Source organism: Dendronephthya gigantea, unplaced genomic scaffold, assembly GCF_004324835.1.
Source record: "Dendronephthya gigantea isolate DGI-Jeju-01 unplaced genomic scaffold, DenGig_1.0 000044F, whole genome shotgun sequence".
Taxonomy (NCBI): domain Eukaryota; kingdom Metazoa; phylum Cnidaria; class Anthozoa; order Malacalcyonacea; family Nephtheidae; genus Dendronephthya; species Dendronephthya gigantea.
Window position 1 is genome coordinate 1,216,203 of NW_021163054.1, and position 24,420 is coordinate 1,240,622.

A 24,420-nucleotide genomic window follows, 5' to 3' on the forward strand; every position below is an offset into this window, starting at 1 on the left:
CTAAGGAATATTTGAGATATCTTAGAAAAACTCAAAAAAGACGCGAAAATGAAAATTAATACATGTTTTTCAGGGCACCATTATTGCGAGATCAAGTATTTTGTGTTTAGTTCAATTAAAAATTAATAGGCGGAAATCAATAAATCTTGCTTCAAGGAAATTTAAGGAAATTTTAATGCTAAACCAAGGATATTTTTAAGGTGCCTTGTGGAAACACCAGCCTCAGCTGTCAGTTCTCTGTAATCAGAGATGGAATGCAATCGACTGCAATGGCGTGGCGTTTGAGGGATTTCCCCAAACGAAGGAGTGAAAGTCTGGAAATTTGAGCGTGAAAATTGTACGAACACCAACTAAATTGTTATACATTTCTCTACAAGAATATAAAGATTTCAATCCTTTGACCAAATGAAATTTGCCGAGGGGTTATGTAGCGATATTAAGGTTTGTATATTTTCGAGAATGTATTCAATTGTAAATTGTGAAGCCTTTCTTTTCACATTCCTTAAGCATTTTAAAATGTGCTTTCTCAGCAATTTCTGGCTTATAGTTTTACACTATAGAGACCCAATAGAACTGCCGTGATCAAAGTAATGTTAGGGAAACGAAAACGAATTTTCATTGACGACTTATGTTATTTGAGCTCTAATTGTTAAGGGCCTAATGTTGAACAAAGTGATGCAGCGTTATAACAATATGTTTGAGGAAGGAGGGGGGTGATATCAACCAGAAATAAATTGTAATTGTGAAGTTTTACCCATATTTTTACCCAGTATTTACACCAGAAGTGACGTTTCTAATTAGTCAAATTTGGTTTCATAATTCAGTCTGAGGCATACTGCATAGTTGCTTCCAAGAATTCAACTAATGTTGAAAGCATTCCTGGTTATTCGCTTATTTTCAATTTTACTTTTAAACCAAATGATGATGACAGTAAAATTATGGCAGTACTCTTATTGAAATTTTTCTTATGAATCTACTTTTTTTTAGTTTTTGTTTTAGCCATACGTTTGAACTTGTAGAGTTATTTATCATAGCATATTATGTGTCAAATGTCCAATTCACCTATATGTAAACCTCTTACTGAATTAGTATTGGTGTTTTCTGCTTGACATGTTGCCTGTATTAATTAATTTTAATCAGAAATTATTTGAATGTTATAAGCTAGTTCCAGTGATCTCTATACAACTCTATATAACAACAATGGCTTTAGTTGAGTTGTCAATATCAGATTTCCCTTTTCAGGGTTAGTGCAGGAAAGACAAAAAAAAACGAACATCTTAATACTGTTAACCATTCAAAAGTCCTTCAATGTTCTCCCTTATGTATGTCGGCAGTATTTACTATGTGATCTCGCCACTGGGTGCCTTTGTTATATAGGTTATTAAAAAATTCTTGCACACTTAGAGTTGCAAACTCGAAACATTCAAATTCAAAATGGCTTAAGATCTAAGATCTATGATCTATCTTGGAAATTTCATCTGCTTTACCCTAAATCAGGCATTGTGTTATTTTTAAAAAATATTTATCTTCCAAAAGCAACTAAATTTATTAGAGAATGGGAGATTGTAAGAAATATTTTTGCATACCTGACATTTTAGTTTAGTTTCGATTGAGTCTGCCAAAATAGTATTAAAGTGTATCCAAAATATTTTAGTACAGTTGTATCACATGATAGAAGTTATATGTCTACTTATATATAGTTTAAATTGAGTAGCTTCTTAAATAGCTTGCAGCAGTTACAATAGTAAATGCTTCAAATAAATGTTTAGTCCAGGGAGGCGTTTAGTCGAATAATATTTAAGACATATTGACTGATACCGAGGGAAAACATCATGTTTTGTGTCACAAAACATGATGTTTCCCAAGGAGTTCGGTCAATAAGTGTTTTATTTTATATATATATATATATATAACAAGTTTCAAAGGAAACAACGGGTGAAAATATGGCACAAAAACGTAGGCAGAGAAACTTTTGACAAGATTTTGGGGTAAACATTCGGATTTCCCGCCTTTCACGTGAGGTAGTTTTAACAAATCAGATTCTGGAACAGATAAACTTCGAAACTTGCCATATAATAACAACATTTAACTACTAACTATCTTTCCACCAGCATAGAATTATGCTGTTCATGACAAAAATCAGGATAGCATGCGGAGAACAATTGTCCAAAACTCGTAACGCGACAAAAGAATTGATGCGGCATGATAAACAAACATTTTTGAATTTACTTCTTAACATATTTAAAATTCGCCAAAAAAACAATAGACATAGTAGTGAACTATTAAAGAAAATAGTTAACATAAACTATTTCATCTGATGAAATGAATGTTTTACAGCATAGACCATAGTTTTTATCACTAGACTCTTAAAGAGATCATGAAATTATTATAAAATGTAAAATGCAAAGTATATTTCTGAGCAGACCATCCACCTAAATGGAAAAATTGCGATTGGTTTGATTGTTTGATTATCCACTATAATATCTAATCCGCGTCGAGTTACTGAAATTTTATAGAATAATTTAGGATGACATCTTCGCTGGTCTTTAGTTTACCAACAAACTATATTTTTGTCACGTTTGAACTGCGTAGCTGATTTCACAGACTATACAAGATAGACAGTATAGTTGGAAAATACAGTACCCAGATTGGTTAAATGCAAAGAAACAGATTTTTTTATAAAATGAATCAACTTTATTTCCATTCTTGCTCTTTTAAAATTTAGAAAAACACAATGGGAATAATCCAAGGTTAGCGGAACCATCACTTCCGGTCAATACAATGAAAAAGATATTTGGCCCATATTTATATATAAAGAGCTCAGTTCACTGAAGCTAACTTGACATTTGACAACGAAAATGTTCGCTATTCAACATCAATTTTTGCTATTCAACATCATTGCGGCTCCATTCAGTGTCTAGTTTTCTCACTTTTCTGTCATGAATCATGATAAAAAGTTTTAGAATTTATCTTTGTATTTTCCTTCAAATATACCTCCTAACATGAAGTACTTCATTATTATTATTATCCAGTTTTGTTCATTGGTCCGTGACGATTATGTCAAATCGTCATTACCGGAATCTCGCACACCAAGCGGTAAACATAATGAATGAGGAACAGGAGGCCTATGTGGAAAGTCCAAGTCTTCCAGCGAATCTACCACCTCAGGCAGACAACAATGCAGAACGCGGTAATTCAGCGGCCAATAGCGGAGAAAGTGACCAAGCGAGAGTTCCGGCAAGTGACCAAGCAATCGCCGCCAATGCTGAGAACTTAGATAGGGTCGATGGTTATGATGAAGTTTTTGATCAAAACGTGAGCGCAGATTTTGAATGTCCCATATGTATGCTGGTATTACGTAATCCTGTTCAAACAGGATGTGGACATCGCTTTTGTGGAGCGTGCATCAATAGACACTTGTAAGTTAGACCACAAGCTTTGTGCAAAATGCAATGATTCTGATCCTAAAACAGCCAGCCCTCTAAAGTCATCTTACCGAAACTGAAAACACATGGCGAGTTGTCAAAGGTTAAAAAAAATATGTTTCAAAAAACGGTTGTTCATATCTGTTCTGTAAGCTACTGTAAAATCAGCTAACGTTGAGTATATCTACATCGTGATGATTTCGTGGATCGACGAGTTTCAAGATTCAAATTTTTCATTTTAAATATACTGGTCGCTTAGTTTTAATTTATAGTAGCTTATTGAACTAATTTGTTTAATAACAACCGTTTAGGAAACACAATGCTATATATTTTTGGTAGACAACTTCATTTAAATGACGAATGATTTTTAAATTTCTGAAAGAGTCCTAGTCCTAAACGAATGATTATGAAGAAATCTGACTAGCCTTGTTTCTGCGTAACTTGCAACAGCCCTTTTACTCTTTTTTTAAATAAGTCTACAACTGTGGATTTTGTCAGTGATTGGACCCTCTAAGGAAATCCGTCCCCATGAATCATTTTCTTTAACATTGCAAGCGACGAAAGTTACCAACCCTCCGCCACCTTTAAAACTTTATAATATATAATTATATACATATTTTATGTATACTGAAGATGACGTTAGGTCTTCGGAAAATTGATGTATTTTCACTTTTTCTAGGGCAAACGTTCACACTTGCCCAATTGACAACCAACAGCTGGACCCGAGCGAGGTAGGTGATTTTAATTTTTGGTTTGTTTAGTTTTATCCTTTACCTTAAAACGCTGAGCGTCAAATGGGTTGTGAAACATCAAATAGGTTGTACATTAAAGGTTCAACAATTAAGTAAGGGTGGAAATGATTAAAATTGGCATTTTTCGTGTGACAATTGCATCTCGCATGCATTTGACGTCATTAAAAAAAAGTGTTTGCATCCTGTGACGGATTAAGGAACGAGCATCAAGGAACTCAGGCTTACCTGGGATTTTTGCATGAAAGGAAATGAGGAAATCAAGGATGTTTTGAGTTAAAGGAAACGAGGAACAAACACTGTGGTTGTTATATTGTGTCCCGGATGTTTTAAATGAAACGAATTGAAGGGAAAAAAGAAAACCTTGAATGTTTGAGTGAAAGGAAACGACGAAGAGACGCTGTGATTTTTATATACTATCCTGGGATATTTTGAGTGAAAGGAAACTTTACCTTCCTAACTCGAAACCATTGAAGGCCAGAGTAAAATTTAAACTAGATTTGAAGCAGCTAATCAGAAAGTTTTATTTGCTTTGCTATTGGAAGATACAGACAGACGCCGTTTTGAGACCTGTGAAAAAAGCTCAGTTGGCCTTCCAATGGAAACATTAATTAAGCGTGATGACTAAGGGTTCAAAACGCTATTTTTATTGCTCCATGATTTTTGCAAAATCTGTACACTTTTTGCAGTGATATAGATTTCACACTGTGCAATAACGTAGCTAAGGACTTCTGGATCATAACTTCGACAATTGTTCCTCTCAATTGGAGATATTCACTTGAATATTTTGCGTTTTCTTTGAAGTTTGTCGTTATTTTATTGCAAATTCGTAACGTAAATTTGTTGGGAGCATGCAAGGTGGTTTGGTGAAAGGGCAGGTTTTTCCATATGCGTGACATACGCGCTTTAAACAGGACTTATGTGACATGTCGCAAGCAGGAGACGAAGAACGAAAATTTTCTTGTGGATTGTGTCAAAAATCCTTTAGCTCAGAACGGGTCGCTCGCTACATATGAATCCCTATATACGACTATTGGATGGCTGGAAATGTGAGTATAGAGCAAGATATATATTGCAAGACAATTTACAAGACATTGCTTTAAAGCTAGTAATGATTATTGTTGCTATCCTGCTATACCGAAGCAGCGTCTAAATTCTCGCTCTAAGAAACATTCAACTTGTTAAAACGACGTTTAGATCAATGGAAACGTGGAAATTTGAGGGAATGTAGGACGTTCATACCGTCTAGTTTTGCGGACATTCGCAAAACTGATGTAACAGGGAAAAGTTAATGCAGCATGACCACTTCTTGACCAGAAGATACAACAGAAGATACATTACAGGATTTGAAAAAGTATCGCCCCTTCGCGAAGTGGAGCAATCCCGTTGTGAAGTATCATGGAGATGTACTTTTTGTCGATCTAGTTTGCGGGCATTGACGTGTCAAGCAATCGCTACAGCCGCCACCAAAGACGCTGCCGATCCTTCCGGCCTTGATGCAATAGGTTGGAGATATATCCTAGTTTCCCGCAACTATGGTGATGCTGGAAAAGATCTGTGATCGTCCCTAGCATCCATGGCAAGACTCTTAAGCCACTATAAGAAAATCTCTGACGAGAAAACAGTCAACAAGCCTTGAAGCCTGCCTGTCCTGCCGTCTAATCTCATATTGGGGATCCTTCGCAGAATAGTTGGATTATCTACATGTAATCCATATCACACATCTTTGCGGAGAAAGAAACAGATGTTATATATGCTACCAATGCATATAAATAATATATGGGGGAATACGGCTTCATCACACTCTCGGCATTACCATTCCCTTGGGGCAATAATGAAAGAAAATTTCGTCAGAAGAAGGAACAACACCGCTTATACGCTTACGCCGCTTATAAATTTAATCAAGGACTGGCAAACAAACTCTGTGAGAAACGTTGCTTTTGCTGATGACCTTAGTGGCGCCGGGAAGTTGCACTTGAAGGGAGAATATAATTACTCTGTATCCACGAGGGGTAAAATCTTTGCTTGATGTGAAATCTCATCTATTTGATACTGTGAAAACAATCTCCGCTGGGACTGATGTCCAGATCACTACTGATGGTCACATGTACCTTGGTGCATGGATATATCGGTTCAGATAAGGAACCTGGGAGGCAGGCGTACGTAAAGTCTTTGGTGGACAGTTGGTGCAATCAACTATGTGCTCTGAGGTGTGAGACAAAGTACGAACCTCAGGCAGCATACACCATATTCGTGGCAGGTTTCCATCACCGTTTCACCACCTACCACGTCATCCCAGCGATTCTGGGAAATTAACCTGAACTCAATAATATTGAATAGCTCATGGACACGAAGTTTCTTCCTGAGGGGGACGCAATATTCACAGATGATTGGAAACTACTGGCTTAGCCGCCACGGATCGGACGTCTCGGCATACCTATTTTGGTTGAATGATGATCACTTGAAAGAACGAAATATTTTCGATTCACACCGCGAAGGTATTTCCTGAGATTCGTCGAAAGAGAACGGGAGGCTAGTTACAGAGAAAAACTGCATGGAAGAGTTGCGTTAACGCATTACGAAAAAACAGATCCGTGCAAATGACACCGCCCAGCTGAAAGCTCGCCGATTTGGCTCGCTGCCTTGCGGCAAGTATAAGCGTATAGAAGAAGGATTCATGCTGAGTAAACGGGAATTTTTCGATGCCGTCTAGCTCCGGTATCGCTGGCAATTGAAGCGGTTACCATCACACTGTGCTTGTGGCAAGCCATTAACAGTTGACCACGGAATGTCTTGTTTAAAAAGAGGCTTTATCTACCCGGCAGTGATCATGATGAAATAGACGTAACTTTTAGCAGCCACCATCCACGTGACCCACGATGTTTCAGCCGAACCTGCTTACTCGGTTGTCTGGCGAAATACTATGTACCACCTAGCGCCAACACTGGATATGATGTATGATATTGATATCGCTGCCCGGGCTTTTTGGCAAAGATGTGAAAAGGCATTTTTTAAAGTCAGGGTATACCCATACACCTCAACACATCGAAACCAAAGCCTCGCCTGCTTGTTTAACAACAACAAGAAAGAGAAAAGGCGTTGTTTGTATAACGAGAGAGTAGTGGGGTTGAGCATGGCTCATTCATTTGAGTGATTTTCAGTGCTTTTGGCGGCTGTGTTAGAGAAACGCAACATTTTATGTCTACTCTGGGTGACAAGATCGTCACCAAAAGACAGCTGAGAATCAGCGCTGTGAGTTACGCATAAAGCGATCTATGATGGAATAGGTTTAATTCCATTAATTCCATTGAGGCTTACATTAAAAAAGGCAATTTTATGCATCCAAATCGAATATTGTGTGATGAGTCTTTTATTTTCTATTTACGCAAGGTAGGGGATCTTGACGAATGTTCTTAAAGTTCTCTTCTTTCTTCGTTCTTCTTTTCTTTACTTCTTGTTTTGTGTTCTTGTCTTTGGTCGTTGGTTCTGTAAAGGTTGAGCTTCTCTAACGTTTCACATGATTTTTACTCCGCTAGTCCACTGTGTTGGTCTACTTCGTCTCGGGGTTCAGTTCGAAGTTCTTGTGTCCACTTCATTTAGTCCAGTTAAGGTTCGGGTGTTGTCCACGCCCTTTTATTGTAACGGTTGAGGGACATCTGCATACGTCATCAACCAGAGTGGGCTGATCCTTACCAACCAATCAGCGTTGTGGGTTAAAATGTGGGTTGGCGTTAGAAGCTCGTTCCAGCTCTCATATCTGAAAAAATTAAACACACTCTGATTTCATATTTTATATTTTTAACTACAAAACTTCCTCAAACTTTAACGCGCTGTCCTTTCTCGTATCCCTCTCGTTCCCATGCTCCCGCCTAATAACGTCAATCATTACATTTCTTTCTCTTTTTTTTTTTTAAAACTCAACTGAATAACTATGAAATGTTTGTTATTGTTCCCAGTATTTTTAAGTTCTAGGACACTAGTCCAGGTGATATTGGGTTACCAAATCTGTTTACAGGTTGTTGTTTTCTCGTTGATCTTCTTCGTGGTGATTGGTGTTCTACAATATCCTGCATCTCATGATTCTCATCTTCGACTCCGTTACCCCGTGCATCATCTACGTTTTTGGGCTTCTCTTCGTCACTACTTTGTTCATCCGCAGGTTTAACTACTTTGAAATGAGACACATTGCGTGTGATAGTACGTCTGTCGTTTCTAGCTGTGGCTGTTGCTCCTTTCCTCTTCACAATCGTAAATCGCTCAGGATTGAATCTAGGAGATAGCTTGTTGATTGGTTTTTGTTTGCAAATAACAATGTCACCTTCCTTGATTGTGGATGTTTTGGTGTTATTCTTGACATCATAATATTGCTTATTACTGATCTTCCTCTTCTCAATGTTTTCCTTAGCGCTTTGATGCTTGTTAACGATTTTCTTTGTTGATAGCTCAGGTAGACTTCCTTGAACCTTTCGGTTGAACAGTAACTCACATGGAGGTATCTTAGTAGTGGCATGCGGCGTTGAGCGATAATTTAATAAGAATCGTTGAAGTTCTTGTCTCCAATTCTTTCCCTCTAACACAGAAGTCTTTAACCCTTTTTCTAGCGGCTTCATCACACTCTCGGCATTACCATTCCCTTGGGGCCATAACGGAGTGCTTCTGGTCCATTCCATTCCCAAGGCAGCCATGTATCTTTTGAAGTCATTTCCATTAAAAGGTGGGCCATTATCAGTTTTAATTGTTTTTGGAATGCCGTGAGTTCCAAATATACGGTCTAGCTTAGGGATACAGGCTTTCGCTGAAGTTGACTTCACAATTTTCACTTCAGCAAACTTAGAATACGTGTCGGTTACAACAAGTAAATACTGTCCACTGGGGGGAATAGGACCATAAAAATCGAGTGCCAAGCTTCGCCATGGCTCCGTTGCTGTAGGCGTTATCCTCATCGGTTCAGGTGGACTACCGGGACCAACAGCTTGACAAGCCGCACAGTTTTCAATGAAGGTTTTAATTTTACTATCCATTCCAGGATACCAAATTTTCTCTCGTAATAGCGCTTTAGTCTTTTCTATTCCCTGGTGTCCCACATGGCCAAGTTGCGTTGCACGGTCTTGTAGTGATTTTTGTATAACAATTCTGCATCCCTTCAGAAGAAAGTCTCCTGCTTTCGTTGCTGTTAGTTCTTCCGCACACATGTGATAAGATTTGAGTTCTACATCCTTCTCGTCCCATTTCCCTGTTTTTAAGCATTCAACGACTCTGCTTAAAGTTGCGTCTGACAGGGTGGCATCCTTGATTTCTTGGAGTGTCGTTGACTTCGGTACGGCGTTGTTAATGATATAGTTTACATAATTATCTGCAATCTTTTCTTCGATTGTGGTTTTTTCTTGAGTGCTGGTAGGATGTCGGCTCAAATAGTCAGCTTCATTAATTGTCTCCTTCTTGTAAATCACACGGAAGTTGTACGGGTTGCAACCGTAACATCCAGCGCTCTATACGAGCTGGAGGCTTGGATTTCGGATTATTGAAGATTGCTTCCAGAGCTTTATGGTCAGTATAGACATCGAACTCACTACCCAGAAGGAACAGTCGAAAGTGTTCAATCCCCCAAACTAGACTCAAACCTTCAATATCTGTCTGAGAATATCGACTTTCAACTGGAGACAGGGCTCTACTGGCGTAGGAGATAATACGGTACAATTCTCCGGACTTCTCTCGTTGTGCTAAGATTGCGCAAATTCCAAAGGCGATGCATCAACAATAAGCAAGCTTCTTTTCTCTGTATCGAAATAAGCCATAGTAGGAGCTTGTGTCAATTTCTTTTTGATCTTCTCAAAAGCTCTTCGGTTAGTATTGTTCCATGTGAAAGCGACACTTTTCCTTGTGAGATTCCTCAGCGGTGTAGTAATTTCAGCATACTCTGGAACATACTCTCGGCACGTGTTAGCTAGACCCAAAGAACTGCGTACTTCGCTGGCATTCTTTGGTGCTCTGGCTTTGACCAAATTTTCTACTCTTGCTGGATCAGGTCTTGTGTAAAAATGAGACCATATAGAAGTTAATCTCGTTGCGTAGGAAACTACACTTCTCGGGTTTCGCTTTTAAGTTGAGTTGATCCATTCGTTTCAAGCAGTTTTCTAACGCTTCATCGTGTTGCTTTCGTGTTTTACCGTGAACGATTATATCATCTGCGATATTCTTTACTTCACGAATGTCACTAAGGTGTTGTTGCAAAATGTTCTGGAATATTTCTGGTGCACTGTTTGTTCCATAGTTCAGTCGTTTGTAACGAAAGAGGCCTTCGTGTGTCGAAAATGTGGTTATGTAGCGACTTTCTTCGGTCAGTTCTAACTGATGGTAGGCTTGTTTTAGATCAATCTTTGAGAAATATTTCGATCCATTCATCTCAGCACGAAAATCGGAAAGGGTAGGCATGATATGCCTTTCGCGCTCAATCGCTTCATTGGCTGCCCTCATATCAACACAGATTCGTGTTCCGCCATCCTCCTTTTGGGTGCACACAACGGGCGAAATCCAGGGTGTAGGTTGGTCACAGACTCTTTCGATCATATCTTTCTCCATCAATTTTTCTAGCTCTTTTGATACATCTTTGCGAATATGATAAGGTATCCGGCGCTGCGGCTGAACTACCGGTTTAATATTCTTATTAATATGCAACCCGACTTGTTGAGTGTTCAATTTTCCTTCACCAACGAAAACATTTGCATATTTATCAATAATTTCCTGGATATCTTCATCGGCTCATTTCGGCGTTGATGCGAGCGCTGGCTGGCTTTTATCAGTGCTTTTATTGCTTTTTCCGGTGTTTTCCATATTCTTCGACATGACTTCCGGTTTAGAAACTTCCGGTTTCAGTGGCGTCTCAAGTTCAGTGACTTTGTTTACCAATTGAAATCTTGAGCGGTTTTGCCACTAAGTAGATTTCCAGAGCCACCTTCGACAATATGAATAACCGAGACAGTATAACGTTTGTTCGACTCCAACGTTGCCGAAAACGTTACGAAATTGACCTTTAGGAGGTAGTGGTTTATCCGAGCCATAAGCAAATATCTGTGTGGCACTCTTGCACAATTTTACGCTGCATTTGAGGCGATCGTACGTTTGAGAATCAATGACATCAACTGTGGCTCCTGTATCAACAATGAAATTAATGTTAGTTGAATTTATCCGTATGTTTGTTTTCGTCTTTGGGTGGTCTTTGGTTTTGTTCTCCACTGCGTACACATAATCGTCTTCTGAACTGGTCTCCGTCGAGGAATCGAGATGTTTGTTGACTGCCCGTGCATGATTTTTTTGTTTGGATTCTGATTTCAATTGTTCTTTTGATTGTTCTCTACGTCGGGGCGATTCCTTTTGGAAGTTATCTTCATCTAAAGCATCCTTCTCTTATAGTGCATGGAGCATTTCTCTGGAACAACATGATGGGGAGCTTGTAAATATTAACATTGGTTTGAGAATAACTTTGAAATGAAGAAGAATCACATCCTATTGCTCCGAATCACAAATTTGACTCAATTGACTTTCTCATATAATTACTAACAACTGAAGCTAACACATTGCCATTGCCATTGCCCCCAATTGCCCATTGGGGGCTATATTTTTTTACCACCCTCTGTATATGGTTATCAAGGTCATACTATTATCCACGGAGAATAATGTGGTCACATATTATAGACTATGTGGAGTGTGGACACGGTAACGTTTTCGAGCGTCTTTATATTTCATGCCAAAACGGTTTCAAATATACCGTCAATTTACAATAGATGTTGAAGTTAATTTAACGTCTGTTTTCTATGACCGTTGCTCTGATTATATGTAAATATTTCGAAATGGTGGGCTCTTGATTTTTCTAAAACATCTTCATTATAGTGGGCGCCGAGGCTTATCAGGCCGACACGAGGTGGCGTATATGCAAACAACGTGCGTTGGCGCCATATTGACGAATCTCGTAGCTGTAGCGGGAGCCGTAGTCAAGTCTAAAGCTCCCTATATTCGTGTGTGTGGGATATCTTTGTACAAAGAATGTATTTAAACGATTTAACTTTTTAATACAATCGTATTAAACTTAAACGACGTTCTTTTCGTTCTACTAAAGGACAAACATACAATCCTAAATCCGTTAATAGAACTTTATATGCTCTGTGAAATCACTTGATCGAATGTGTGCCTTTTGATCTATCATGCACTCTATTCATGTAGATTGTTGTTTAAAAACTTAAAATACCATTCTTTTAAAAATTAATTTTTAACTGACCATCTTTTTGGATGCACCGCCAGATCTTACGCTTTAGATCCTCGACCAGGCTAAAAACACACTTGATCTTGATTGCTTCATCGTACAGCATGTATGTCCAGGAAACAATCTGACGTAGTCACTGCAAGCAATACGAATGAATCTTCTGTAACGTACCACGAAGTTTGTATTCAGAATAAAACTCGTGCAGAATGTATAGTTTGTAGTTAATACGATACTTTCTTTTACTCCGAGGATATTTCCGCAGTGTTTTAATGGGTTATAAATGCATTGATATAAGCTGCTCACTGCACTATTCAACTGCCCAATTTGATAAGCCATTCTTGGCCGGAAAATACCTCTTTTGTGAAATATGTAATGTTTTGGAGTAGCCAAAGTTTCCCTGATTATCATGCGACATCTGTGGTACTTTCGTTGTCAGCTCTTGCATGAATAATTATTCCGAAATTTCATCCCTTACATCCTTACATCGTTTTGTTGTTGACGTACGTACTCGATGAACCACTCTCCAGTCCCCCCTCTCTGTTCCAATATTGCCGCCTGCAAAGTGTTTTACCACATACTGGAGTTCTCGCATTTTAACGCCACAGCCGACTGCCTTCTGATTACTGCATAAACCCTCTATTCTGTTGTAGATGCATCACAGGTCACCAAAAGACGAGCTCGTAATGATCTGGCGACTTGAATGTTACGAGAGCGCATAAACGCTCTAAAGAAAATTTTCTGGCAAGCAAGCCCTACATTTAGAAAGTCGTACAATGGTTCGGCAACTTTCGTAAAATCCTTTAAGGTGTTTTCCAATTGCGAAAAATTTCCTCTCAGAAAAACTCTCAGGAAGTGAAATAATTTGCAACTTCTCGGGGACCCCGAATTGTGTATAAGGTTTTCTAAAAGTGTTAACAGACCTGGTAGCAAACGGACATACTTTTTTCGCCGACAGTTTAGCCCCATATCTTCCGGCTATTTCAATACTGCATGCGCGACATTCATTTGAATTGAATCAGCGTGGGTCTTATAAGTGAGTGGATTTCACTGATTTTATGTCATCGTTTATCACATGTATTCAGATTCGTTGTCCGAGTTACTTTACGCTTCTGAAACATGCCTTTTCGTCGGCACTATATGGGTTTTCCTCTATATTTTTAGATACCTAGAGCCGTTGAAAAAATATTTAATAAGTTACAAAACAAAACATTTTATGTTCAGAGCGCGCAGTTACATGCAATTGACGTATAGTTTAGCGTGAAAGAAATCTGATTTACATGCATCTGAAGTTGTAATTTGACATGAAAACCTATTTTTTATCAAATTTTGCAAATTGTAGCAAAATAAACCGTTCATAGCTGTATCTAATGGACCACTTGCATAATAGGCTAAACTCGCCAAGTTTGGCTGCAAAATTTTGATATACCGAAGCGAAGTTGGCAAATTTTGTATACTTTTGTATTATGGCCGGAAGAGTGTATATAACTACACGGTAAAAGACTCTAAACCTGCAGTTTATCAGCATGGAACAATTTTGTGCTGCCAATATTGTTCACACTAGTCACATTAAACAATATTGTTGAAAAAGGATCAGGTGTAACAATATTGTTCGATGTCTATAACAACTCTGAACATTATGGGCAGCACAACATTGCTCCATCCTGTTCATATCAATATTGCATCAATGCATGTGATCGTTTTTAGACGTGTAAATTAATTATAGAACATAAAAACCATGCAACCGACAATTTAAAAAAGTAAAGCATGAAATTGAAATTCAAAAGACCAGACATTTTGAGAGTGCATGAATATATGATTCAAACAAGACATTTTTTACTTTATTTCAAAGTCGTCTTCAGACAGAAAGAAGATGACTTTGAAATAAATTCTGTCTGAAGATGACTTTGAAATAAAGTCGAAAATTTATATCCTGTCTCAACCTGTATCATTTAATCGATCACCCTGTATCATTTACTCGGGATGTCGTGTCTATTTCGGAGTTTTTACTTGCAACCTTACTATACACTCTGTATATCACACGATGACTTCCAGCAGTAACAGGTTTCCCCCCATCATTTTAGATAAACGCTGATAATTTTGCTAAGAGGGAAATATATATGCTTCGTGTTAAATGTCGGACTGTAAAGAACGAAAAGGAATGCCCTTGGATCGGATGCCTGAAAGACGTTGAGGTAAATATGAAAATGGGCTGGTTTTGATGCTTCTTTACTTGTTTAGTACAATTTCTGCTCGCTGGCATACCTATGCATTGTTCCTGCCGCGAGTTACCATGCAGCATTAACACATTCTGTGGATGCCGAAAACACCATATATACAGTGCTGACAGATATGAGGTTTGATGATAAAATATTCGTATATTATTTAATAGGAACATTTAAAAACTTGTCCATTTGTGGAAGCGCCATGTCCGAAAGGGTGTAATCAAAATGTAGAGAGGAAAGCGTTGGACCATCATTTGAAGAAGGAATGTCCAAAACGAACAACAACCTGTACACATTGCAAGACTGAAGTGCTCCATAAGAACTACAAGGTATAGTGTGCCTTTTATATATTTAAACGAGTTTTCACTAGATATCCAACGAAATTGTGACTGATTACCTGTTGGTTGCCTGGGGCCGCGGGAGATCAGAGAGTGTGGGGGGGGGGTCGGAGAGTGTGTGTGGGGGGGGTGTTTAATATATATATTCATATAATTTTATGTTATCGGACTGTAAAAACAATAAATTTCAAAAGACGAGAATAATGCTAAATGTGAATATATGAATATTTACCCCCCACAGGCGCCCCCTGATGCCTGACTTCGATTAAAGAAAAATTATTTGAAGTGCAACTCACAACAAAATTCTTTTAGGAGAGTCAGAGCTATATGGTTTCTAACAAGTGGTCCTAATTATTTACACTGTATTTTTTAAAGTAGACAAGACATGCACATTGCTTTAAATGTCCTCCGCCGTTTTTGAATCCGTGGGATTTTAAAACCCTATTTTTAGTGCCATGTGCGATTTTTTCCTTAAACCCATAAAAGACCTAGCCCATAAAAAAGCAGGGACGTTTGTTAATATTGATATTATTGTGCACAAGATAATTCTGAAGTGGCTCACAAGAACAGCCTTCTCCCCGAAAAGTCATTGTAACGTGGGAAGGACGATATATAAGTAGTGTTCAAGAGCCCCCCCTCCCCCCAGCCTTTAATAACGGGTAGATTTACCCTATATTTGACAGAATGATACTATCTGTATATTAAGCAATTTTTCATATTTTATTTCTGTATATAATTCACTTCTTTTTATTGACCTTGTAAGGATCATTATGGAAAGTGCCAAAAAGTAGTTGTTCCTTGTCCCAATTGTAAACAGAAGATGCTGCGAGAAAAGGTATATCTATGATTTTTGATATTATGTTTCTCCTTTTATATTTGTATTTTTCAAATGTTGACTTGTATAAGCCCTGACATGCATGATACAGACCAATCAATGATTCCATATAGAAAAAGGCCGCCATTATTCGATCATATATATAAGGGCTTTTCTCAAAGTGCCTATACCATGGTTGGATTTTAAATATATCAAAAGTTCCAGGTATTTTAAAAAACTTTGCAATACATTTTGGTATTGAAAAATTGATGGATTTATTAGCCTTTGAAGTTACCAGAAATGACAAATCGAAAATTGCAAATGAGTTTCCTTTTGTTTAGGTTGCAGGAAATTCCCGATTTGACGTCATGTCTGATAGCTTTAAGAGCTAATAAATCCATCATGACAACTTTTGATATATTCAAAATCCGCAATCATGGTATAGACACTTTAAGTAAAAAAAAGAACTAGAATAAAAAACTCTTCTTTTGCTTTTATGAGTGGTCTGACTACTTTTATACTGGTGTTGCATGCAATTAGATTTGACATATCTTATTTTCATTCTTTTAAATGAGGTATTTTGGGACTAAATTAATCATTCAACGAATCTTTATGTACCAATTTAGATTTGCTTTATCTGTGAGGATTAAAATTAATCGTATTTTGAGAACAAAAACCTTTCATGCATGGTCTGGCCGTCATGCATTAATTGTAATTTGTAATTAAAACAAGACGCCTGTTCTGGCGTGAAATCCGGCGTGCCGCGCACGTGCCAGTCTTCAATATAAAGCTTCTGGACATAAACAATACAGTTCATACTCATTTAGATGCCTTGCGAACCTAAATGTTGTTCGATCGCGAAATTCAGAAGCACATCGTACTATACAAAGTATAGTTCATGCAATTGTTCAAAAATGTAAATAAACCGCATGATACGTTCACTTCGTCTTACACTTTGCCTTTGCAGCGATATTATTTAAAATAGGATCAGATATACATGTATTAAATATATTCTCACCCCAATTAAATCTAAACTTAATCGAACAGCATAAAAAAAAGATTTATTTGTTCCTCTTGGAGGAATTGCCATTTTTGTTAGCAAAACTAAGCGATGTTCTGCGTGTGCATTGTCCCTAAAACAACGAAATAAAATTACTTTCAATATTTTCAGTTGGTTGCTGGACATGAAAAGGAGTGTCCCAAAGGACAGGCTGTGTGTGATTTTAAATCGTATGGATGCAAGTGGACGGTATTTATATTTAACAAATTTATTCAGATGCACGCTTGCTATACGGGGTGTAAAAAAAAATGCAACCACAGTAAATATTCGTGATATTCGCTTTCTATTCGATCACAAAAGATGGAATATCATGTGGAATACCGTGTTTTTTTTACACCCTGTACACATGTGTAAATTAATATAGCCAGGTGGCGTTCATCCTTAATCTTCGGCTTATTGAACACACCAACCAAGGAAATGCTGTTCCAAATTATTTATTATATATCCAGTCGTTTAAGATCGCTATAGATTAGTATATCATCAATCTAAAGATGATATTCTCTATTCAGATCCTTTTCTGTGTAAGTTTTCTATATAAACCATGCACACGACAAAACGTGTTGATTTATGTTGTGCAACGCTGAATTGGGAATGGCGATATGCACCCGGTGTATACTGGTTACAAATTGTACTGATTTTCTGTCCGTCACCAGTTGTATAGTGTTCCCAGAGCTTTGCAATGCGAGTTTTCGCGTGATTGCAAACACGAAACAACCTTGTTATTTTGATATGCTGTTAAAACACAACTATGCATGTGCACTTTATTAACCTTCGCTCGTTCAAACTCTTTACTGCTTCTCCTTGGGGAGGTCCATTTGTTCTTTTGATTCAATATCCTGCTGAAAGATATCCTTATTGGCTTCATTGACTCAGGATGAGCCGATTTCGTCTTTATTATTTTAATATGTTAAGTTTAAACGATTTATCAGCATTCTAAATCTTCGAACAGATAGGCAACTAAATAATATGGCGGTTAATATAGTAAATAATGTTAATTTATGTCAAGAGTTTCTACATTCATCATATTATTTATAGCATTACGGGTACTGAGTTGCTGGATAGAATACTCACTACTTACCAAGGTTCGACTGACAAAACTTAAATGTTCTTGAATGTTCATAAAATTGAGATAAAGGCGTTGAAAGTCTCTCGTTGATTTCTAATTAGAGATTCTATTCGGATTTAATGTTATTTTCTCAACGCATTATATTCTCTAACCATGAACAAAGTTCTTTGATTCAGTCAACTGAAGGTCTTGACTTTTAATCTTTGAATTTTCCGATATATGTATACTTGATAGTCAGTGAAACGTTCTTGAATCTTACTGCTCTTACAATGTACGAAGTACGAACCGCGTTAATAAAGTAACGAAACGTTTCCACCAAATTCATTCGTCAGGATAGTCTTTTCTATAATGATGTTATACCTGTTATTATTGACGCTGGTATTCTAGGGGCAGCGATTTAATCTCCAAAACCATCTAAACAACGAAATACAGTTACATTTGTCCATGCTGTGCGCTGCTTTAGCCGTATTGTTACCTCAAAACGGAAAGGAAAAGAGCAAAGGTGCTGCCAGTGGAGGTGCTAGTGCAAGTGCAAATGGCAATGGTACTGTGAGCGCGACCGTCTTAGAGGAGTTCAATCGTCAACGTAACAAAAACACTGAGGCTATTGCAACTTTGGAAGCCAAGCTGGTGGAAATGGAGCGAAAATATCGTGAACTAAGAGGTGCATAACTTGGCTTCACAACGAATGCTTGTTTCGCGCAGGCGAGAAATATTGGAATGCCTGATCCAAAAAAAAATAGACACGCGAAAACACGCGAAAACACGCGAATGGACGACTTGCGCTTTAGACTAATTTTTGATCAAAGTAACTAGAGGAAAATAAATCACCACAGCTAGAAAGATCTTACTTAAATTAGTTCAAATGCAAAGTGTGGCTGCGAGATTTTGTAAAATACGGAAAATATAGCCATGCGAAGTTGGCATATTTTGTATACTTTTGTATTACGTGCGGACTGAAATGTGTAACTAAATTAGTTACAAAATTTCGGCCGCAATACAAAAGTATACAAAATTCGTCAACTTCGCATGGCTATATTCTCCGCAATTTACAACAACTCCCAGTCAAACTTGGCAGTTTTACTAATTTTAGTAAGCTCATTTAGAAAATATCCTTTTTATCGCCGATGTAAGAAATTAGTCTAAAGCGGAGCTTTTCTTTTTAGGCCATCCAAACACGGGAAACCATAAAATAATTGTTTTGTAAAATAACAACAAGTTATTCCTCCATGTTCTATTTCAATGAGCTAATTGAATTTCCTTGTTTGGATGGGCCGTATTATCACTGTTTCCATAATTATTTATATACTATGTGATATGTATGACAAACTGCGTCATCCCTGACGAAGACACATTATCGACACATTTTGTAAAATTAAAAAACGTGGTTTTTGATGAAGAAGGAAAACCATATGTTAAAGCTGGATGTTAAATCTAACTATATAGGCCGCACTGAAAGACAACAAAGGGATAATGAATCTGGCGTGACAGCTTTGAAGAATACTGTAATTGATCTGGAAGCACGTATGTGCAATGGAGTCTACCTGTGGAGGATAGAGGGGTATCCAACTCATCTAGAAAACGCTCGCGAGAATGTTGTTACAGCATTGCACAGCCCTCCATTTTATACCAGTTTCTATGGCTACAAGTTATGCCTCAGGTATGTTTATGTGAACTTATATTAATTGCGTGCAAAAGATATTCATCTGAACAAGAATTCAGTGTAATTTTACATGGTATTATTTGTTATTTAGTACTGAAGTATAATCGCTTAATTCGTTATCTTAGTACACCAAAAGGGATTTTATAGATCTCTAGCCAGGAATTGTACACATTTGTCATCAAATTAATTGGTATATCATAGTTCATAACAGCGTTTAGGAATACGTAAACGAATATGGTGGCCTAGACTTTGTTTTTTATTCATGGTAACTTCGTAACACAGTAAGTTCTCTCAAGAAGTTAATTCGTCATTCTGGCTCGATAAAAATAAATCCACAATATTTGTAAGTAATCGTTTAATTTAACTATATTTTGAATCTAGCGAATGTGTATTGATTGTTCGCTCAATATGTTAGCATGCCGTCAATGAATGAATAATTGGGCTGTTAAAGTTTGAGGAGTGTAGCTATTATTATTATATGATGCTACGAATTGTTTCGGAAATTGTTCACTGCTTAACTTGCATGGGCAACAGAAGCAATATTTAACAGCATTTTCGTCGATTGCTGGTGTAAAGGGGAACGGGACACCGGCCTAAAAACTTAGTTAAAATATGTCAAATCTCGTTTAGAATCAACCCAAACGGAGTGGATACTGGCTATGGTACTCATGTTTCTTTGTTTGTTCATATGATGCAGTCACCCTGGGACGATACTCTGGAGTGGCCCTTTTCAGGCAGGATCTCCCTTTCCATTCTTGACCAAAGTGATGATGGAGATTACAAACGTCATATCAGCGAAACGTTGGTCACCAGGCCTAATCTTTTGGCATTTCAAAGACCAACCACTCCCCGAAATCACAAAGGCTATGGATATGTGGAGTTCGCCCATATCGAGACATTGCAGGATCGGCAATACGTTAAAAATGACTGTCTTCTGGTTCGCGTTCAAGTTTTTCAGTGAATCAAGCGTTATAATACTTTTCATATATCCGAAAAAATACAAAAAAACTTTAACTACAAAGATAGAAATAAATTTATTTCGACGTTTTGTCCATATTTTAGTCATCGCCAAGAAATAACGCTTAATGCTTGAAATAATATATGACATAGAAAGTTCAGATGTTTCGTATACCAATAAAAAGATATATAAATGCTAAAGTTAAACCCAAATCTGGTATCATGCAGAACCATGAATCTTTATTATTACTATTACATTTAGTTTATTTACAATATATAACCACGCCTGTCTAACTCACAATCTTCCTGTTTGAAGAACTCGCTGTAAACCCGCAAATTTCACTAAACTCCATAATTGATAAATGGTCTAATATATTACTACCCTACTATTAGCACATGCAAATGTATTATGTCAAACATGAGGCATTATTTCCTGACGATGACTAAAAATATATTCGGGGCGTTGAAATAAATTTTAAAACAATTTCTGTCTCTGGAGTGTACTGTTCTTTTGTATTTTATTTAATTACTTTGTGATTGTAAAATGTTCGTCCTGTCTGCGTAAAATTGGTGATTATTAGATATATACATATTACTCTGTTTCTCGCGAAGATGAGATTTTGTGAAAGGGCAATACAGAAAATGTTATGGTCACATTTAAAAACGTTTAAAATCCAGAGAATCTTGTTACAGGGTTTCCATATTTTGTGATGTTTTGTCAAAATGAAGGATTTTGTCCAAAAAGGATTTAGAAATTGTCGGCTGATTAATTCTCAATTCATTACCTAACTCTCGTTTGGAGTTGAGCCTTAAACTATACAATCATGATTTGTAAACCCGTAAAAACGTTATTGTGTTTTCTGCATGTCTCTCGTCGAGAATGCGGTTTATTGCTTCGACAAAATCGGTCATTTTTTTATTTCAAACAAACAATGGTCTTGCGTTATGTTTCCGAATCATATTTACCAGTGAGTGATATTTATCGCTTAAATTTAGCTTTTTCGTTGGAGAATCCGAATTTGAGGTGTAATAATTTAGTTTGAGTATAATTACAAAGCCAAAGGTGACCACTGAAAATTCTGGCTTCTGATTGGTCGATCGACCTCGGATTATTATGCAATATTCACCTAACCGAATTTTTCAAAATGCCGGCGAGCTGTTTTTGTCAAAGGTACAGGTGAAGAAATAAGTTATTTTAACGAAAATACTGTACTAAAAAGCACAAAAGATTTGTAAGAATTAGGCATAAAATTATTTCGAGGTAAAAAACTACGTTTTCGAGTGCTTTTTAACTTTATTTTGCGAAAATATTACTTTATTTAAATCGCCCTAAAACTGTCGAGAGGTTTGTTTACCTTTGCAAAACTTTTTTAAAAATATTACCTATAAAAATATATATTAAATATAAAAATATTATCCTCGTTAATCTAGGACGGCGGACAAACAACTTATTTCTTTAAAATCCTTAATCTGTGACAAGATTTTCTACATACTTGGATTTCCAGTTGAGAATGGAATTGCGAAAGTTTGTCCGTAAAATTTTCTAGTTTGAAAACAATTGTGTGACGTCATCAATAATGTTACTTGGTGACGATCACCAAGTTGTGAAAGAAAAACTGTCATCTCTGTCAAGTTTGTGACTGTAAATAGAAGACGTGAATAGCGATGAATAGCCGCTATTTCTACTGTAGTTTTTCCTTTAACAACTTGGTGAGCCTCACGTAGTAACATTATTCGATGACGTCAGAAGCATTGTTTTCAAACTAAAAAATTTAAAGAGCAAGCTTTCGCAATTCCAGGACAACTCAACTGGAAATCGCAGTAATATCAAACGTTCTTCAAAGTGAGTTCGCTCCGAAAAGTCATGTTGTCTAGTAAACAGTAGTTTTTTTAAGGGATTTTCTTATCATTCACTTCGTAACATTCTAAATTTTTATTGGTTGATTTACTAGCAAATAACTGCGTGCAAATGATAATAGTTAAAATGTTCGAAATAAGATCTACAAAAATTTATGACCGTCAACACAACTTTTTTGTGTTTTTTGGCGCGTTTACTTGGCTTTATTAATTACATTTGACTTTAAACGTTACGTTACAATTGTATTTCAAATGTGATAAACATGCTGTATAAACCATAAAAATAATACACATAGAATGCGCGCTGATACCTCTTCCCTAATAAAAATTTGTCTCCAAATAAAAGTTTTTTTGAATGATTTCAAAATGGCGCATTAATAAGAGTACAGCATGAAAAAATTTGGGACACGTATTCGTGATAAGTACGCATTCTGTTATTATTTCTATGGTATAAACCCAGTAAACGCACCAAAACAGTACAAAAAACGTTGTGTTAGTATAGGTAATAGTATAATTTCGAGTGCAATTACGGATTAAAAAGCACGAGTGAGTTTAAGGCTGCAAAATAGCGCAAGTTTCGAAAGGCGAGCGTTATTTGCAGTCTTTAAAAAATCACGAGTGCGTGTTTATCCGTAATTGCACGAGAGAAATTATAGTATTACGTATTAATGATATGCAAGGAAATCTTTGAGAATATATTTGTAACAGGATTTTGCACTGTTGTTACAGTAATTTGCACTGTTACACATTTTTGCACTAATGTTTGAGATTAACTGCACTGAAATCAACCAATCAGGGTCGAGAAACATTTCCTTGTATATTATTAGACGTGATAATTGTTTATACGTCACGTTTATAACAATTTCGATTTCAAAGTCAACGTGTAAGAATTAATTATTACATTTTTTAAAGGTAAAGAAACGCGTGAAAAAAGTTCACGCGTCATGCTCGAATGTAAGTATTGAACTCGCTTTTTGTAAAATATTGTTATTTGCTAATGTCTCGCAAATCTGCTCACCATCGACATCGACAAATGACGATATTTTGCTCGACCTCGTCCAACAAGTGATTATTAGTTGCCATAAACCGACGCTGACTAATTCTGATTTGGGTTTCCTCGTTTGTAAAAAGAATATTGAAGATGACAAGAATAGAGGGTGCAAAACTTGTTGTTGTCCGTAAGTTTAAAACCTTTCGCAAAGCAGAATCTTCCATCTTAGTTTATACAGTGGAAAAATTTTTATTTATACGATCTAGTCTATAGCTGATAACTAAGAATTATTACCATTCAAGTAGCATGAACAATAACGATACAAAAATGAATATGATAAATGCATTTGGATGTAGCTAACTGCTGTGTGTTTGAATTGAGCAACAAATTTTACAGTTGCACTATACTGACAGGGTCACAGAACAGTGGTAGTACCATTGCCAGGCAGAAACTTTTGGGGTTCAATTTTCCACGGCAGAGAAAGGGGTCGGATGAAGATCACTTATTTTCCATCTAAATTCTAAATTTAAAACGTTGTGGCGTTAAAATCTTGTGACGTAATTACCGAAAAGGTGATGGTGCACAGACGAAAGCACAGGCTGAATTCAGCTTTTTTTGCAGGGTGTACACGACGCTCGTGGAAGGACGACAACTGCATGTTTTCTCTATGCTCCCAAAGATTGAATTATAAAGATCAAGATGTGGTTTCGAAATCCTCTCCGCCACCGAACTTGGAAGAACTTTGCCACCCAGGGTGTGACCTCGCGTAACCTCAACTTTACCCGCATATATATTCTATATTATTATAATTATAAATGTTGCGTGATGTTATGTGCTGTGGAATGTTAGGTGTGTCGTCCAATGTCAAAAGTTACGAAATAAGATTGATTATTATGTTGAAGGAATTAATTAGGTATATAAAAATTGATGTAAACTGGGTGTAGCAGTTAGTGTTGGCTATAGATTGAGAAGGATAAAAGTTGTAATATTGATTGTATAATAAAGTTGTTAAAAAATGTCA

At 36.9% G+C, this 24,420-nt stretch overlaps 1 protein-coding gene across 2 annotated transcripts; it reads left to right on the forward strand.

Moving 5' to 3' along the window:
- The first annotated feature begins 243 nt into the window (after window positions 1-243).
- Window positions 244-24,420, forward strand: LOC114527425 (TNF receptor-associated factor 6-like). Of its 2 annotated transcripts, XR_003687410.1 has the most exons (11): window positions 244-441; window positions 3,033-3,419; window positions 4,105-4,156; window positions 14,513-14,623; window positions 14,821-14,982; window positions 15,755-15,826; window positions 16,977-17,054; window positions 18,319-18,595; window positions 19,378-19,591; window positions 20,225-23,586; window positions 24,021-24,420. XR_003687410.1 is itself a non-coding variant. In XM_028549059.1 (10 exons), exons 2-10 carry the CDS (start codon window positions 3,058-3,060, stop codon window positions 20,553-20,555), a joined length of 1,659 nt encoding a protein of 552 aa, XP_028404860.1. In that variant the 5' UTR covers window positions 244-441; window positions 3,033-3,057; the 3' UTR covers window positions 20,556-24,420. The 2 variants fall into 2 exon arrangements, 1 of the variants encoding a protein (XP_028404860.1); XM_028549059.1 differs by having other exon boundaries at window positions 20,225-24,420.

What these genes read in the sequence shown, in the direction of transcription:
- LOC114527425 (XM_028549059.1), top strand. Translation starts at nt 3,058, where the DNA reads ATGTCAAATCGTCATTACCGGAATCTCGCACACCAAGCGGTAAACATA. An exon ending in CGTATGGATGCAAGTGGACG is followed by an intron (nt 17,055 to 18,318) that starts GTATTTATATTT and finishes CTGGTATTCTAG; the next exon opens with GGGCAGCGATTTAATCTCCA. An exon ending in GGCTACAAGTTATGCCTCAG is followed by an intron (nt 19,592 to 20,224) that starts GTATGTTTATGT and finishes AATCTCGTTTAG; the next exon opens with AATCAACCCAAACGGAGTGG.